Source organism: Rana temporaria, chromosome 11 (assembly GCF_905171775.1).
Source record: "Rana temporaria chromosome 11, aRanTem1.1, whole genome shotgun sequence".
NCBI classification, from domain to species: Eukaryota; Metazoa; Chordata; class Amphibia; order Anura; family Ranidae; genus Rana; species Rana temporaria.
In genome coordinates this window covers 158,242,413-158,258,895 of record NC_053499.1, presented here as the reverse complement: position 1 = coordinate 158,258,895, position 16,483 = coordinate 158,242,413, and the positions used below count along the sequence as shown (strand labels likewise).

The 16,483-nt window shown below is 48.4% G+C and overlaps 1 protein-coding gene across 1 annotated transcript; it reads left to right on the top strand.

Annotated features, from left to right (window-relative positions):
- The first annotated feature begins 3,306 nt into the window (after nucleotides 1-3,306).
- On the top strand, nucleotides 3,307-15,878 carry ZNF821 (zinc finger protein 821). The gene is made up of 7 exons (XM_040329539.1): nucleotides 3,307-3,427; nucleotides 5,621-5,709; nucleotides 7,724-7,831; nucleotides 9,188-9,315; nucleotides 10,621-10,722; nucleotides 13,513-13,679; nucleotides 15,140-15,878. The coding sequence occupies exons 2-7, from the start codon at nucleotides 5,670-5,672 to the stop codon at nucleotides 15,789-15,791; spliced, it is 1,197 nt and encodes a 398-aa protein (XP_040185473.1). The 5' UTR covers nucleotides 3,307-3,427; nucleotides 5,621-5,669; the 3' UTR covers nucleotides 15,792-15,878.
- The last annotated feature ends 605 nt before the right edge of the window (nucleotides 15,879-16,483 follow it).

The following is a 16,483-nucleotide window of genomic DNA, read 5'->3' as shown; positions in this document are numbered from 1 at the left end:
TTCCTGTCACAGAGACACAACAGGAAGTGAGGAAATTCCACCAAAGTTAGGAATAAAACAGAGTTGTCACCAGAAAAGGTGTCCTCACCGGGAGATTTCTCTTCACCTCTTGTTCTGATGACAGATATAATGTTGGACTTCCCATTATTCTCTGTCCCAGTGACTGCGATCAGCCCATCACCACAACAAAAAGAGAGGTGAATCTCCCCAGCGGCGGACAAAGACAGCAATCAAAACCCGGCAGGGGTTCTGATCTTTTTCTTCTCTCTCAAAAGTTACAGTTAGTCAGGTTGAAAAAAGACACAAGTCCATCCAGTTCAACCACAAAAAAATAAATAAACAAACAAAATAAAAAAAGTAAAATAATAGCTCTATTTCTGTAAAAAAAAAAAAAAAAGAATAGCTCTAGATTCAATTTAAAGTAGAACTCCGGCCTCAATGTCACTTTAAATAGCGTGCTTGGCCCAAAGAATCTATTTTTATAAGATAATGACATGGCCGCTATTCTGTAATATTTCCTTGTGGCAACAACTACATACAACAAATACAATAAATGGTGTATAAGAATAAAATAGTAATAACAACAACAACAAGCGGCATTATGTTCTGGCAGCAGTAATGCCAACATTTCGTCTAAAGAAAGTAGTGGGGTTGAGTGCTTCCCCACCATTCAGGAGAAGCCTTGTATTTTTAGCAATGAACACAAAGCTTTCCTCTGATTGGCTGAGGTGGAAATAGAGACGTCATCCTCCTCCCTCTCCACCTCATCCAATCAGAGGAAGCTTTGTGTTCATCGACAAAAATACAAGTCTTTTTCTGATTGGTGGGGAAGCACTCAGCTGAGCTCTCTTTATATCTAGCAGCAGAAAGGAAGTTGACCACCTTGCTGCCGGTGATCTGACGATATGGTTCCGGCTATCGGGATGGTTCCTGTAAGGACTGCGCACGCGCAATCCTTGCCGACGGAAATCTCCCAACCTCGGCCGGTGACTTGTCGTTAAAGCGGTGGTTCACCCTCCTTAACAACAGTATAGCATTAAATTCGGCATAGTAGCGCGAGCTACAGTATGCCTGTCTGTATTTTTATATCCCCGTACTCACAGTGCTATTGATCATTGAAGATTCCGTCTGCCGCGGGGAATGGGCGTTCCTATGGAGAGGGAGGATGATTGACGGCCGGCTCTGGCACGTCACGTTCCCCGAAGACAGCCGGAGTAGGTCTCGGCTCTTCACGGCGCCTGCGCACAGGCTATGCGCAGGCGCCGTGAAGAGCCAAGCCTATTTCGGCTATTTCCGGAGAAGCGTGACGTGCCAGGGCCGGCCGTCAATCACCTTCTCTCTCCATAGGAACGCCCATTCCCCGGATTCTTCAATGTACAATAGCACAGTGAGTACGGGGATAAAAAAATACAGACAGGCATACTGTAGCTCGCGCTACTATGCCGAATTTAATGCTAGAGGAAATTTTTTTTTTTTTTTTATATAGGGTGAACCCCCGCTTTAAGGTTCCCCTATCGAGATGGTTCCTGTAAGGACTGCGCAGGCGCAATCCTTGCCGACGGAAATTCCGAACCTCGGCCGGTGACTTGTCGTTAAGTTTCCCCTATCGAGATGGTTCCTGTAAGGACTGCGCAGGCGCAATCCTTGCCGACGGAAATCTCCGAACCTCGGCCGGCATCCAGGCTCATTCCTTAACATCCCCGTGGATTGGAGGATGTTAAAAACAGAGCCAGGAGGCCGAGCGAGCGTAGCGAGGACGTGAGGCCGATTGGCCACTTTCCTCAATGTCCACGTCGCCCTGGATGCCGGCCGAGGTTCGGAGATTTCCGTTGGCAAGGATTGCGCCTGTGCAATCCTTACAGGAACCATCTCCTTAGCCAGAACCATATCGTCAGATCACGGGCATCCAGGCTCATTGGATTGGAGGATGTTAAAAAAAGAGCCAGGAGGCCGAGCGAGCGTAGCAAGGACGTGAGGCCGACTGGCCACTTACCTCAAATTCCAACGTCACCCTGGAGGTTCGGTATATTCCGTCGGCAAGGATTGCGCCTGCGCAGTCCTTACAGGAACCATCTCGATAGCCGGAACCATATCGTCAGATCACCGGAACACAGCGCCGCTCATTGTACACAGACTGTCATATCCACAGAGTTACACCCAGTCCAGTCATGTGACCAATAAAGGAAACAATCACTGGCTTTAGGGATTATGTCTGATCATTGACCAGAGATGGCGGTGTGAAGATGTGAAGATGTGATGGCCATAAGATCTTTCAGTAGAAGGACCATCAACTTGTATGACCATAGCGGTTGAGGGTGCCAATAATGCAGGACTGTCTTAATAACATCATGGGCCCCTGGACAAAGTAATACACTGGGACCCCTACCAGCCTGCCCCAATTTGCACCCCTACTCTGAAGAATTATAGTATGAATAGTTGATAGAATTTAAAATATATTGATTAGTACTTTCAATAAAATCTATTTGAAACAATGAGAAATGCCATAAAATCAAAGACTAATCAACACAAAGGGCACAGTACAGAGGGAGGCAGAAAGGCACAGTACAGGGTAGGTCAGGAGGGCACAGTACTGGTCCCATGTAAATGAGGCCTTGATGCGCACGGCCGCAACGCACAAGTGTGACCGGGTCCTTGTTCACACAGGACAGGGCATACCAATGCGTACCCCTGTGAGGGCCATGTTTTTCCACACGTGGATGCACAGGTGTTCTGGTTAAACATGGCCGCCATGCGCGGTACGCATTCATACGCCCCGTGTAAATGAGGCCTTGATGCGCACGGCCGCAACGCACAAGTGTGACCAGGTCCTTGTTCACACAGGACAGGGCATACCAATGCGTACCCCTGTGAGGGCCATGTTTTTCCACACGTGGATGCACAGGTGTTCTGGTTAAACATGGCCGCCATGCGCGGTACGCATTCATACGCCCCGTGTAAATGAGGCCTTAGTGCGCACGGCCGCAACGCACAGGACAGGGCATACCAATGCGTACCCCTGTGATGGCCATGTTTTCCCAGATAGTGGGTAAAGATGGGCGCCACGCGCAGTATGCAAGGATACGTGTGGCGCACCGTGTGAACAGGGCCATGGCGCATGTTGCCGCAACGCAATGTGTGAATGGGGCCCTCAGTGTGATTTTTTTAACGGGCTCATTTTTTGGGGTGTCTTACACTTTCCTGTCACACATTGGGGTTGATATTGAGTGATTTATTAGTACTGTTTGTATGTGTGAGGAGTTCTTCCACAGACACAATGCACTCCCCCTCCTTCCCCCCGACGGGTCATGTGACGCTGACGTCACCGGAGGGCCTCTCTCCCTCTAGAATCCAGCAGCCGCCGGGAACCGGGACACACCCGGGATACCGGGGGGGCGGGCCGCTCCGGGGTGACCGGGACACCATGCAGGTAGGTAGGCGTGGGCACAGGGCCGCCTGTCAGTGCACGGTGGAGCCATTGTAATTTGTGTCCTTCCTGGAGCCCCCTCCTCCCCCATTCTAATGCAGCAGACTGGTGAGCGGTGCAGGGTGCAGGAGGTGGCTGGGATCCGGGCAACCCTGCACCATGCATGCTCCATACCCCTCCTGCAATGGTGCACAGCAGGTATTCTATGGGATCACCATCAGCAGACAGATTTTTTTTTTTTATTGTTGCAGCCTGCAGGTCATTCATTGGAAGCATCAATAATAATTGCGCCGTCTGCATCCTCCTAATGTATGGTCGGCCAATGATCTGCTTCCGATTTGTTCTTGTCGTCAGTCAGGCGCCCACACCGGATTGGTTTCTGGCTGATCAGGTGGCGGCGGTGGTGGCATGGGACATTTATTGGCAGTTCAGTTGCGCTACTGAAATTTGTGAGCGATATAGAGCCCAAAAAAACGAAGACGCAGCGTTTTAGATGCGTATAGTTTTGTGTGCATCTAAGCCCCGTTCTCATTGGAGCGATTTGACAAGTCGCATCCTATTGCTGGCAGTGGCCATGTTCAAATCGATGCGATGCCGAATTTGCGGTGCCGCACTGATTTGGGGTGCCACTTGAAGCTGCACAGTGAACCTTTACAACACCTTTAAGTCTCAGGAAGGGCCGGCTGAAATGACAAGTCCTTTGGGGGGTAATGCAGCTCCTGTATGTCTGTATTACGGAAATGTTTGCCTGGAGGTCAACTTTAACCACTTCACCCTCGCTGATGTACCCGTACGTCGCCAGGTTAAAGCCAGTTGGCTTCAATGTAAAAGTGATCCCAGCAGCCAATTAGCCACTGGATCACTTTTGCAGGTGGTAAGCAGCCTTCCCGGCAGGGTTGAACCGGTACCCCCCTTTTTTTTTTAAGACTGATTACAAGTACCAATACTTTTTTTCAATTATTCGCAACACTGATGAGGCTGCACTAATATGCAGCACTTAAAGGCACTGATGAGGCATGGACTGTGTCAGTATTTTATTTATTTTTTTATTATTATTATTTTTATATTTATATTTTCTTTGTTATATATATTTTTTGACAATGCTTTCTTTTTTTGGGGGGGAGGGGAGTGGACGGTGTCAGTGTTTTTTTTTTGTTTTGTTTTTTAACAATTTAACATATTTATTACAATTCTTTATTTTAGTTTTTTTATCAGCCCTATTGGGGGGGGGGGGGGCTTTGGTGAGATATCAGGGGTCTAAAAAGACTCCTGACATCTTCCCTTTTTTGAGACAGGGCAAGGGACTGAGGACGGAGATTCCCCAGTCCTTTTCTTTGCAGCCTCAGCTGCACTGGAGAGGAATGGAAAGGAGACGAGGGACACTTTTGACACATTTTTCGGACCATTGTCGTGTTTACAGCGCTCAGTTCTACAAATATGCACTGGTTACTGTGAAATTGACACGGGCAGTGAAGGGGTTAACCACTAGGTGGCGCTGAAGGGGTTAAGTGGAGTGATTCTAACTGTTAGGGTGCGTAGCTACATGTGACACATCACGGATCGCTGCTCCCGATGAGAGGGAACAGACGATCAGTGACATGTCACTAGGCAGAACGGGGAAAAGCATGTTTACACTGGCCTCTCCCCGTTCTGCAGCTCTGTGACACGATCGTGGGACATCGGCGGACATCGAGTCCGCGGGTCCCGCAGGCACGGTCACGGAGCTCGCGGGAATTTCAAAGTGACGTAAATATACGTTACTTTGCCCAGCCGTGGCCAATCTGCCAACGTAATTCTACAGGAGCCGGTCCTTAACCGGTTAAAGACTGACATGTTAGGTATCTATCTACTCCGTGTAACGTCATATTTTATATTTGTACAGACAATTGGGTATTGCACTGTGTTTTTGTGCATTAAAATTTAATAAAGTTTATTTTAAAAAATACACTGTTTGCAAAAGCAGCACAAATTCCGTGTGACATACAAAAAAAATTGCAACACCCATCATTTTATTCTATAGGGCCTGTGCTTAAAAATTATAAAAACGTTTTTGAGGGGTTCTAAGTCATTTTCTAGCAAAGAAATGCAGATTTTTACACGTAGGAGAGAAATGTCAGAATTGGCTTTGGACTGGAGTGGTTATTAAAAAGCGAATTGGAATTGTTGTGTTGAATTCGCCATTCCTTGTTGTTTCAGAGCTGCTCTGTGTAGAGGGACGGCGTGGATGTGAAGCCTTCGTCATAAAATGTCCCGGAGGAAACAAACAACTCCAAATAAAGTACATTGTGAGTATCAGGAAAGTGACCCAATAAAACGGCTCCCCTCTACACATGTACAGTATGGAAGTGAGACACGCCTACTGCGCAGTATGTATACGATTGGTGAAAGGAGGGCTCACTACCCCGAATTATAATTCCAGCCCCAGGTTCATACCGGGCTGCGGGAATGAAGCCGTAGCTCCCAGCATGCACCACCCGATCTTGCTCATGTGCAGTGGGAAGAAAGCGTGCCCCGCTGTATGTCGGTCAGGTTTCCATAGCGATGACGGCGTTGGAGTTCTAGCAATCCTGCTCCTGTTGTGCCTGCTGCTCCGGCCGCCAGTCGCTGCCGGTACTTGCACCTCCACCCAGCACCAATACCAACAAAAGACTAAGGGGTATATTCTCGTATTTACGCTACGCCGCCGTAACTTACAGGAGCAAGTGCAGTATTCACAAAGCACTTGCTTCGTAAGTCGCGGCGGCGTAGCGTAAATGGGGCCGGCGTAAGCGCGCGTAATTCAAATGTGGAAGGGGGGCGTGTTTTATGTAAATGTATGATGACCTGACGTGATTGACGTTTTATGCGCCGTCCGTGTACATATCCCAGTGTGCATTGCTTCCAAGTACGGCGCAACGACGTATTGGTTTCGACGTGAACGTAAATTACGTCCAGCCCTATTCGCGAACGACTTACGCAAACGACGTAAAAAATGCAAATTTCGAAGCGGGAACGACGTCCATACTTAACATTGGCTGCGCCTCCTAATAGCAGGAGCAACGTTACGCCGAAAAAGCCTTAACGCAAACGACGTAAAAAACGACCGCCGGGCGCACGTACGTTTGTGAATCGGCGTATCTAGGAAATTAGCATATTCTACGCCGACAACAACGGAAGCGCCCCTAGCGGCCAGCGTAAGAATGCACCCTAAGATACGACGGCGTAAGAGACTTATGCCAGTCGTATCTTAGGCTAAAGTCGGCGTATCTAGCTTTCTGAATACAGAAAGTAGATACGCCGGCGCAGATTTGAATTTACGCGGCGTATCTATGGATACGCCGGCGTAAATTCTCTGTGAATCTACCCCTCTATTCCCAATTGAAAAATGGCGCCTATCTCCACCTAGCATCGCGTCCATTCTGTTTTTTTAAATAACGCGATGCTAGCTGCGGCGGGGTGTGGGGGTGAGGCCCATTGACTCTTGGGATTAATGACACAGCTATCCCAGAAGCCAATGGGAAAGCGGAAGTGACGTACCGCGCCGCAGCTAGGTAGGACGGAGGTACAGCAGACAACAGAAAATGTACAAAAAGACAAAAAAAATATATATACAGTGGAACCTCGGATTCCGAGTATAATCTGTTCCAGGAGAAAGCTCGTAATCCAAAGCACTCGCATATCAAAGCGAGTTTCCCCATTGAAGTCAATGGAAATGAAAATAATTTGTTCCACATTGACTTCAATGGCATGCTTCAATACCGCATGCGGCCAGAGGCGGGGGGCGCCGAGGAGTTTCAGAAAAGGCCCGAGGACACCTCGGCTGACCTCGGAAAGACTCTGTTCACAAGCTTTTCCCAGGTCAGCTGAACTGTCCTCGGGCCTTCCTGTGCATTTCTGCGCCCCCCCCCCCCACCTCAAGCCAAAAGCGGTACTGCACACCGCTTTGGCCTGAATCCTGCTCGTTTTGCGAGACAACACTCGTAAACCGAGTTAGGATTTTAAAAAATACAGCGCTCGTATTGCGAAACGCTCGTTAACCGCGTTACTCGCAATCCGAGGTTCCACTGTGTTTTTTATATATATATATATATATATATATATATATATATATATATATATATATATATATATATATATATATATATATATATATAATGAGTGAGGGTTGGGGTCCTGTATTATTCAAGCCATAGTTGTGATTGAGGATGGATCTCCGCTTTAAGCCGCTACTGATAAATAGTAGAAGAATCCCATGACCTTCCTTATTCTGTGTTTGTACCCTACAAAGACTTGTAACGCTTCCTATTGTTTCCTGGGCAGGGGAGCAGATGTTTGCCGGACTGGAGCAGCAGGCTCGTCAAGCAATGATGAAAACAGAAATCATAAAACAGGAAGCCTCTATGATGGAACAAAGTGACAGGATGAGCAGTAAGTATGGAGCCGCGTGTGGCTGCGGATGAGTGACGGGAGACTCTAGTATCAGTGATATTCACCCTTCCTACTCACACCTGTGCCTTCTGTATCCACATCAGTCACTTCCTGACACTTTTTGTTTACAAGTTTCAATCTGAGTTTTTTTTGCAAGAAAATTATATTACTTTTTATATCTTTTATTTTTTTATTTTTAGCAGAGACCCTAGGGAATTAAATGGCGATCAGTATATAGAAAATATATTTTGCGCTCACCCTAAAAAAGCAAAATGTGTATAATTTGAAGATGCTGCTACTTATAAAGTCCAAATACACGACCAATGCCGCGTACACGCGATCGGAAATTCCAGCAAGAAACCGGTGCATTTTTTTCCGACTGAGGCCGGATTCACACCTATGCGAATTGAGTGCGGCTTAAACCGCATCCAATGCGCAGAACATTTCTAAATACATTGTTTTCAATGAGGCTGGTTCACATATGTGCGATGCATTCGCACTGCGCATTGCAGAAAAAACGTGTGCGTATTTTAGGCATTGGGGTGCGGCTCAGGTGCGAATTCAGGCCCATTATCTTCTATGGGTACGCAGCTGATTCGCAGATGTGTTCATTTCTCTTCAGGATTTGTCTCATTCAGCTCAATACACTTCCCCCCTCCCCCTCCCCTCTCCCAGGTCTCCAAATTCGCAGCTAATCTGCGGCTAAAACGCAATGGATCAGCTGAAATTCGCACCGCACAAGTGTGATTCCTGCACTCGGTATATGTCGGCGGCGGCGCTCAGAAAGCGGAGATCGGCATATGACGCGCACCCACGATTTCCCCCTGATTTTAAGGGGAAAAAAGTGCTCGTTATACGCCAATAAATATGGTGTGTATATATGTATGTATATGTATATGTGTGTATATATATATATATATATATATATATATTCTACTTTTAAGTCCAAAGGCAAATGAATAAAATAAATGAAAAAGAGTCCGGTTGAAGTGCTCTTGTAAGTGAAAAGTGATTCACAAAAAAAGGGCTTCAGAGTTCATCTTCCCACATGCAATAAGCGCCTCTTACCAGAAGGGGTGGATCTCAAGGTATCAGCCACGGGGAAATCGCAAAGGTGTGTTAAGCAGAAAGAACCCTTTTGGCTCCACCTGCATTGGAAATTGTGTGCACGTGCGTGTGCGTCTCTGGATATCTGTTCTCTATTCTAAATGAGCCCCTTTGCATTTTATTGAGGACTTGTAGGAGGTGTATGTACCTTTTTAGGAGGTGTGTGTGATGTATATGTTTCAATTATCCTTTTTATTACTGTCTGTATTAGTCGTTGACTGCAAGGCGCCTCACCTATCTGTACCGCAGGTGACAGCGATGAAGACGAGACCACAATTGATGACCTGTCTTCTCCGGCTTCAGAAGAAGACAGCGGTGACAAAGAAGAGCCAGGAGTCAGCAGAGGAGGGAAGGAAGAGAGCCGTTCTGTCAGTGGGGTAGGTGACCGCCGCTATTTAAAAATGCTGAAAGTAACATTGCTTCCAAATTGCTGGCGCCTTGTTGGTCCTGCATGTCTCCTTTATTAACCCATAAAAGTGTACCTGTAATGGAGCTAGTGGCGTCGCTAGGGGGTGGCTACTGGGGCTATAGTCCCGAATCTTTAGGGCAGGGGTCGGAAACCCGTGGCCCTTGGGCCACACCCGGCCTGCCACCGCTGAATGTGGGCACCCGGCCCACGGACGTTTTCTCTACTGTCCTCTTCATACAGATCTTTATATCTGTATCTTTATATATACATACACACATACATACTGTCATAGGCGTGCGCACAGGGTGTGCCCAGGCACACTCTAATTACCCTGTGCAGCACAGATTCCTCCTACTGCCCTGGCTCCCATATTTACCCCCGCAGCACTGCCAGCTTCCCTCCTCTCTTATCGGCTGTTGCTGCTGGGATGTTTTAGGAGTGGGGAAGGGGCCAGTAAATATGTAATTTACCGACCCCCTTCCCTTTCTGAATGAACATCGTGAGCCATCGATAGTGTGTGTTTGGGCTTTGGGGTGCACACCCTAATGCAATAGGCTGCGCACACCTATGCATACTGTATATATTATATACATGTGTATGCCCGCCCAAGCGTATGACTTTCTTTACGTCATTGCTGTGGGCTCTAGCCCCAGATCTTTTGTAGACCTAGCAGTGCCCCTCAATGGAGCCATAATCATATTGGTATCCAATAGCAGGTGCTTCTTCTAGAGAGCCGCAGGGCCCCTAAAACCTCAGGGTTCTCTATTGGGGCTTCTGCACATGGGGCAGAGGGTTGTACACCACCAGAATTCAGTGTTTTTTTGGCCCCTGGAAGTCACAGGAGTCGCAAGCGGTTTTGGGTACAGCCACCTGTACAAATCAATGGCAGGCTGACGGACCTCAATGCTGTGCTGCTCCATAACCGCCCATCGGAGTAGTTGCGTGCATACATGGGTGGATAAGCGGCTCTGGACGCAGGCAGTTTGCACCCTAGGTGATTACATCCATTCTTGTAACTGCTTTGATGTGAGGTTATGGGCGTACAGCAGTGACATCTGTCAGCCTGTCATTGATTTGTACAGACCGGCGGTACAAAAACACCGGTGACTCCTGGGCAATGAAATAAAGGGAATTCTGGAGTCCTTGCCTAAATACCCGACCGCGGTAAGGAATCCAAGGATGTGCTTGAAATACTATGGATCCAGTTGGTTTGTAATGAATAATTATGTATTAAACACAAAGGTGACTGGTCCTCTTTTCTCTGGCTTTGTAGGTTCCCCACGCCCTCGGTCACCTGGATTCCGTTCTGTATCTGTGCCCACTTTGCCAGCTGGAGTGTGAAAGTCAGGAGCAACTTATTAGTCACGTATATCAGGTCAGTGCGCATCTTTCACCAAGGAAAGTTACCCGGCTTGAAACGGCTGTATGCAAGTTGATAGACCATTTGCTGACCAGCCGTGGTACATTTACTGTGGCTGGGCGGCACCCGCAGTCAACAGCGGCTTGCGGATCGCGAAGATCATGTGATCACAATGCCAACAAAGCTGTTATAAATGAATTAATTCATAAAAGCTGATTGGCCCACAGCTATCACAGCACCCTGTACCATGTGAATGGCTGTAGCCAATCACTAGTGATCACAGCTGTCATGAATGGTTAACCCATTCATGGCAGTTGCCAACTTTGCTGTCAACAAAGTTGTTATGAATGAATTCATTCATAACTGTGTTGACTATGCTGTGATTGACCCTCAGCTATCACATGGTACTTGGGCCAATCGCAGCACCCTGTACCATGTGAATAGCTGTAGCCAATCACGGATCAATAGTGATCACAGCTGTCATAAATGGTTAACCCATTCATGACAGTTGAAAACGTTGTTGTTACAATGATCTTCACCGTAACAGAAAAGTGTAAACAAATAAAATAATAATCCCTGATTACCCCCAGAGTAGTACAGTGTTACTATGGTGATGCTGAACTACTCTGATGAAAGTTTGTTAAAAAGAAAAAAAATAAGTAATAGATTAGGACAAAGTAAAAAAAAAATGAATACAAAATTATTTAATTGTGGCACAAATATTACAAATTCAAAAAACAGTTTTAGGGCTGACCGCGGATACGGCATGTTTTAGGGGGGCCCGGGGGATACAGCATGTTTTAGGGGGGCCCGGGGGATACAGCATGTTTTAGGGGGGACTGCAGATATAGCATGATTTAGGTGGGGAACGCGGATACAGCATGTTTTAGGGGGGACGGTGGATACAGCATGATATAGGTGGGGAACGTGGATACAGCATGATTTAGGGGGGACTGCGGATACAGCATGATTTAGGGGGGACTGCGGATACAGCATGATTTAGGGGGGACTGCGGATACAGCATGATTTAGGGGGGACTGCGGATACAGCATGATTTAGGGGGGACTGCGGATACAGCATGTTTTAGGTGGGATACGCGGATACAGCATGATTTAGGGGGGGTATGCGGATACAGCATGATTTAGGTGGGGAACGCGGATACAGCATGTTTTGGGGGGGGCGGATACAGCATGTTTTAGGGGGGGGGCGGCAGATACAGCATGTTTTTAGGGGGGGGCGGCGGATACAGCATGTTTTAGGGGGGGGCGGCAGATACAGCATGCTTTAGGGGGGACGGCAGATACAGCATGTTTTAGGGGGGGGGCGGCAGATACAGCATGTTTTGGGGGGGCGGCGGATACAGCATGCTTTATGGGGGACCGTGGATACAGCATGTTTTAGGGGGGACCGCAGATACGGCATGTTTTAGGGGGGACCGCAGATACAGCATTTTTTAGGAGGGACGGCAGATACAGCATGTTTTAGGGGGGACAGCAGATACGGCATGCTTTAGGGGGGACTGCAGATACGGCATGTTTTAGGGGGGACGGCAGATACGGCATGTTTTAGGGGGGACGGCAGATACAGCATGTTTTAGGGGGGGGGGCGGCAGATACAGCATGTTTTGGGGGGGCGGCGGATACAGCATGCTTTATGGGGGACCGTGGATACAGCATGTTTTAGGGGGGACCGCAGATACGGCATGTTTTAGGGGGGACCGCAGATACAGCATTTTTTAGGAGGGACGGCAGATACAGCATGTTTTAGGGGGGACAGCAGATACGGCATGCTTTAGGGGGGACTGCAGATACGGCATGTTTTAGGGGGGACGGCGGATACGGCATGTTTTAGGGGGGACGGCGGATACGGCATGTTTTAGGGGGGACGGCGGATACGGCATGCTTTAGGGGGGATACGCGGATACAGCATGATTTAGGGGGGAATGCGGATACAGCATGATTTAGGTGGGGAACGCGGATACAGCATGTTTTGGGGGGGGCGGATACAGCATGTTTTAGGGGGGGGCGGCAGATACAGCATGTTTTTAGGGGGGGGGCGGCGGATACAGCATGTTTTAGGGGGGGGCGGCAGATACAGCATGCTTTAGGGGGGACGGCAGATACAGCATGTTTTAGGGGGGGGGGCGGCAGATACAGCATGTTTTGGGGGGGGCGGCGGATACAGCATGCTTTATGGGGGACCGTGGATACAGCATGTTTTAGGGGGGACCGCAGATACGGCATGTTTTAGGGGGGACCGCAGATACAGCATTTTTTAGGAGGGACGGCAGATACAGCATGTTTTAGGGGGGACAGCAGATACGGCATGCTTTAGGGGGGACTGCAGATACGGCATGTTTTAGGGGGGACGGCAGATACGGCATGTTTTAGGGGGGACGGCAGATACAGCATGTTTTAGGGGGGGGGGCGGCAGATACAGCATGTTTTGGGGGGGCGGCGGATACAGCATGCTTTATGGGGGACCGTGGATACAGCATGTTTTAGGGGGGACCGCAGATACGGCATGTTTTAGGAGGGACGGCAGATACAGCATGTTTTAGGGGGGACAGCAGATACGGCATGCTTTAGGGGGGACTGCAGATACGGCATGTTTTAGGGGGGACGGCGGATACGGCATGTTTTAGGGGGGACGGCGGATACGGCATGTTTTAGGGGGGACGGCGGATACGGCATGCTTTAGGGGGGACCGCAGATACGGCATGTTTTAGGGGGACCGCGGATACGGTATGATTTACACACAAATGGAGACTTTCCACAATCTATCTTCTTGTCTCTCTCTTTCCAGCACACGGCTGCAGTGGTCAGTGCTAAGAGCTACCTGTGTCCGGTATGTGGCCGCGCTCTCAGCTCTCCGGGTTCTTTGGGACGTCACCTTCTTATACATTCAGACGATCAGCTTTCCAACTGTGCCGTCTGCGGGGCTCAGTTCTCCACCCTTGAAACGTTCAACAGGTGAATTTAAAGAGAGCGAACGTTTGACGTAATAATCTCTTTATCCACATCCCGCTTGGCCTATGAGCAATATGACAGCCGGGCGGTGGCTCTCCCGTTCTGACTGGACAACCTATGACGTCTTTCAGAACAAAAACATTTGGGGAAATATTGTGTTTTGTTTATTTATTAACCACTTAAGACCCGGACCAAAATACAGGTAAAGGACCCGGACAGTTTTTACTTTTCGGCACTGCGTCGATTTAGCTGACAATTGCGCGGTCGTGCGACGTGGCTCCCAAACAAAATTGGCGTCCTTTTTTCCCCACAAATAGAGCTTTCTTTTGGTGGTATTTGATCTCCTCTGCGGTTTTTATTTTTTGCGCTATAAACAAAAATAGAGCGACAATTTTGAAAAAAATTCTATATTTTTTCCTTTTTGCTATAAAAAATATCCCCAAAAATATATAAAAAAAATATGTTTTTCCTCAGTTTAGGCCGATACGTATTCTTCTACCTATTTTTGGTAAAAAAAAATCGCAATAAGCGTTTATCGATTGCTTTGCGCAAAATTTATAGCGTTTACAAAATAGGGGATAGTTTTATTGCATTTTTATAAATTTTTTTTTTTTTTTACTACTAATGGCGGCGATCAGCGATTTTTTTTTCGTGACTGCGACATTACTAGGGACACTTCGGACAATTTTGACACATTTTTGGGACCATTGTCATTTTCACAGCAAAAAATGCATTTAAATTGCATTGTTTATTGTGAAAATGACAGTTGCAGTTTGGGAATTAACCACAGGGGACGCTGTAGGAGTTAGGGTACACCTAGTGTGTGTTTACAACTGTAGGGGGGTGTGGCTGTAGGACTGACATCATCAATTGTGTCTCCCTATAAAAGGGATCACTCGATCGATGCGCCGCCACAGTGAAGCACGGGGAAGCGTGTTCACATACGGCTCTCCCCATTCTTCAGCTCCGGGGAGCGATCGCGACGGAGCGGCTATAAACGAATAGCCGCGCCGTCGTCCCGGATCGCTCCCCGCGGGTATCCAACCGCCGCATGTAGCGGGGGGGGGGGGGTCCAGATCGAACCCGTGGAAAGGCAGGGACGTACATGTACGCCCATATGCCTGTACGTGCCATTCTGTGGACGTACATATACATGCGGCGGTCGGTAAGTGGTTAAAGTGTATTTTTAAAATAAATTTATAATTTGCAAAACCGCTGCGCATATACAGTGTGACATAAAAAATTGCAAAGATCGCCATTTTATTCCCTAGGGTCTCTGCTCCAAAAAAAAATTTAAAATGTTTGGGGGTTATAAGTAATTTTCTAGCAAACAATACTGATTTAAACTTGTACACAAAAAGTGCCGCAAAAAGCCTGGTGGTTGATATCTACGGAGTATTTTTAGTCTTGACTTGTGTGTCTTTCCAGTCCAGTCTTCTAAGTCTCCTCCGCTTCCTTTTCAGTGAGAAGCTCCCTGAGCTTTTGTCTTCAGACTCCTGGGACCAGAACAATCACAAATCCCCCAATAGTGAGGAAGGAAAAGACGAAGATTTCACCCCCATCTACCCGGCAGGGGTGTTACTCGTGTGCAACAACTGCGTGGCCTACCGGAAGATGGTGACATCCCAGAGCCCCGCGGTGCGCAAGTGGTCGACCCGCAGACAGAACGAGCCCGTGCAGGCCAGAATGCAGCGCTTGGAGCGAGAACGCACCGCCAAGAAAAGCCGGAGAGACAGCGAAACCCCCGAGGAGCGGGAGGTCAGGAGGATGAGGGACCGGGAAGCCAAGAGGCAGCAGAGGATGCAGGAGACGGATGAACAGCGGGCGAGGCGCCTCCAGAGGGACCGCGAGGCCATGCGGCTAAAGCGCGCCAACGAGAGTCCGGAGAAGCGGCAGGCCAGACTTGTTAAGGAGCGCGAGGCCAAGCGGTTGAAACGGCGCCTGGAGAAAATGGACATGATGCTCCGGGCGCAGTTTGGGCAGGACCCCACCGCCATGGCCACTTTAGCTGCCGAGATCAACTTCTTTCAGCTTCCGGTGGGGAACAATGAGCTGGAGCAGCAGATTCTCGGGAAGATTGCGCTGGACGATCAGAGTAATGGCGCTCTCCACTGACCCGCTGACACTTTTATCCAGCGGTAAAAGGTTAAAGAGATCCAAATCTGCGATTTTGGTTTGAGTGAATGCTGACAGTGCTGCCCCCCCCCCACTGGAAAAATTGCTGAGCTCCCGCTTTCACTGCGGTTGTAATTGGAGTGGATTGAGGCAGGGGCTCACATCTATGTGGGTGCAGGGCTGCATGTGAATCGCATGCATTCTCGCACCGATCAGCAGAAACGCGTTGCTGTTTAGCAGATGCATGGGGGGGTGCCAATAATTATTAATGGCACCCCTAGGCACTGGAAACAACGGCGCAGTTTCTCATGCACGGAAACGCATAGAACTAGGTTTGCACCAATACCGAGTATTTTTACGAGTCCTTGTGAAAATGCTCCCAATGCCAAAACTGATACTTTGCGGTGCGATCAGGAATGGGGTGCGGTTCCTGCCCCAAATCGCATGCGGTTTCCAGCACCGCTCCAGGCTGAAATCACTATGACAAGCCTGGGTTCACAGAGCAGCGGGAACCGCATTCGGACAGAAATCGCAACGCATTTCTGCGCACATTCGTTTTGTATGGACCCCCAAAGTGTCTGCACTTGTACCCGCCGATTAAAAAAAACGATATTGGTGCAACCCTACTTGGAACCATGAGGTTTTAAAAAAGGTGCGACCTTTTCCCTGCATTTCCCGCAGGTACAGCAGCT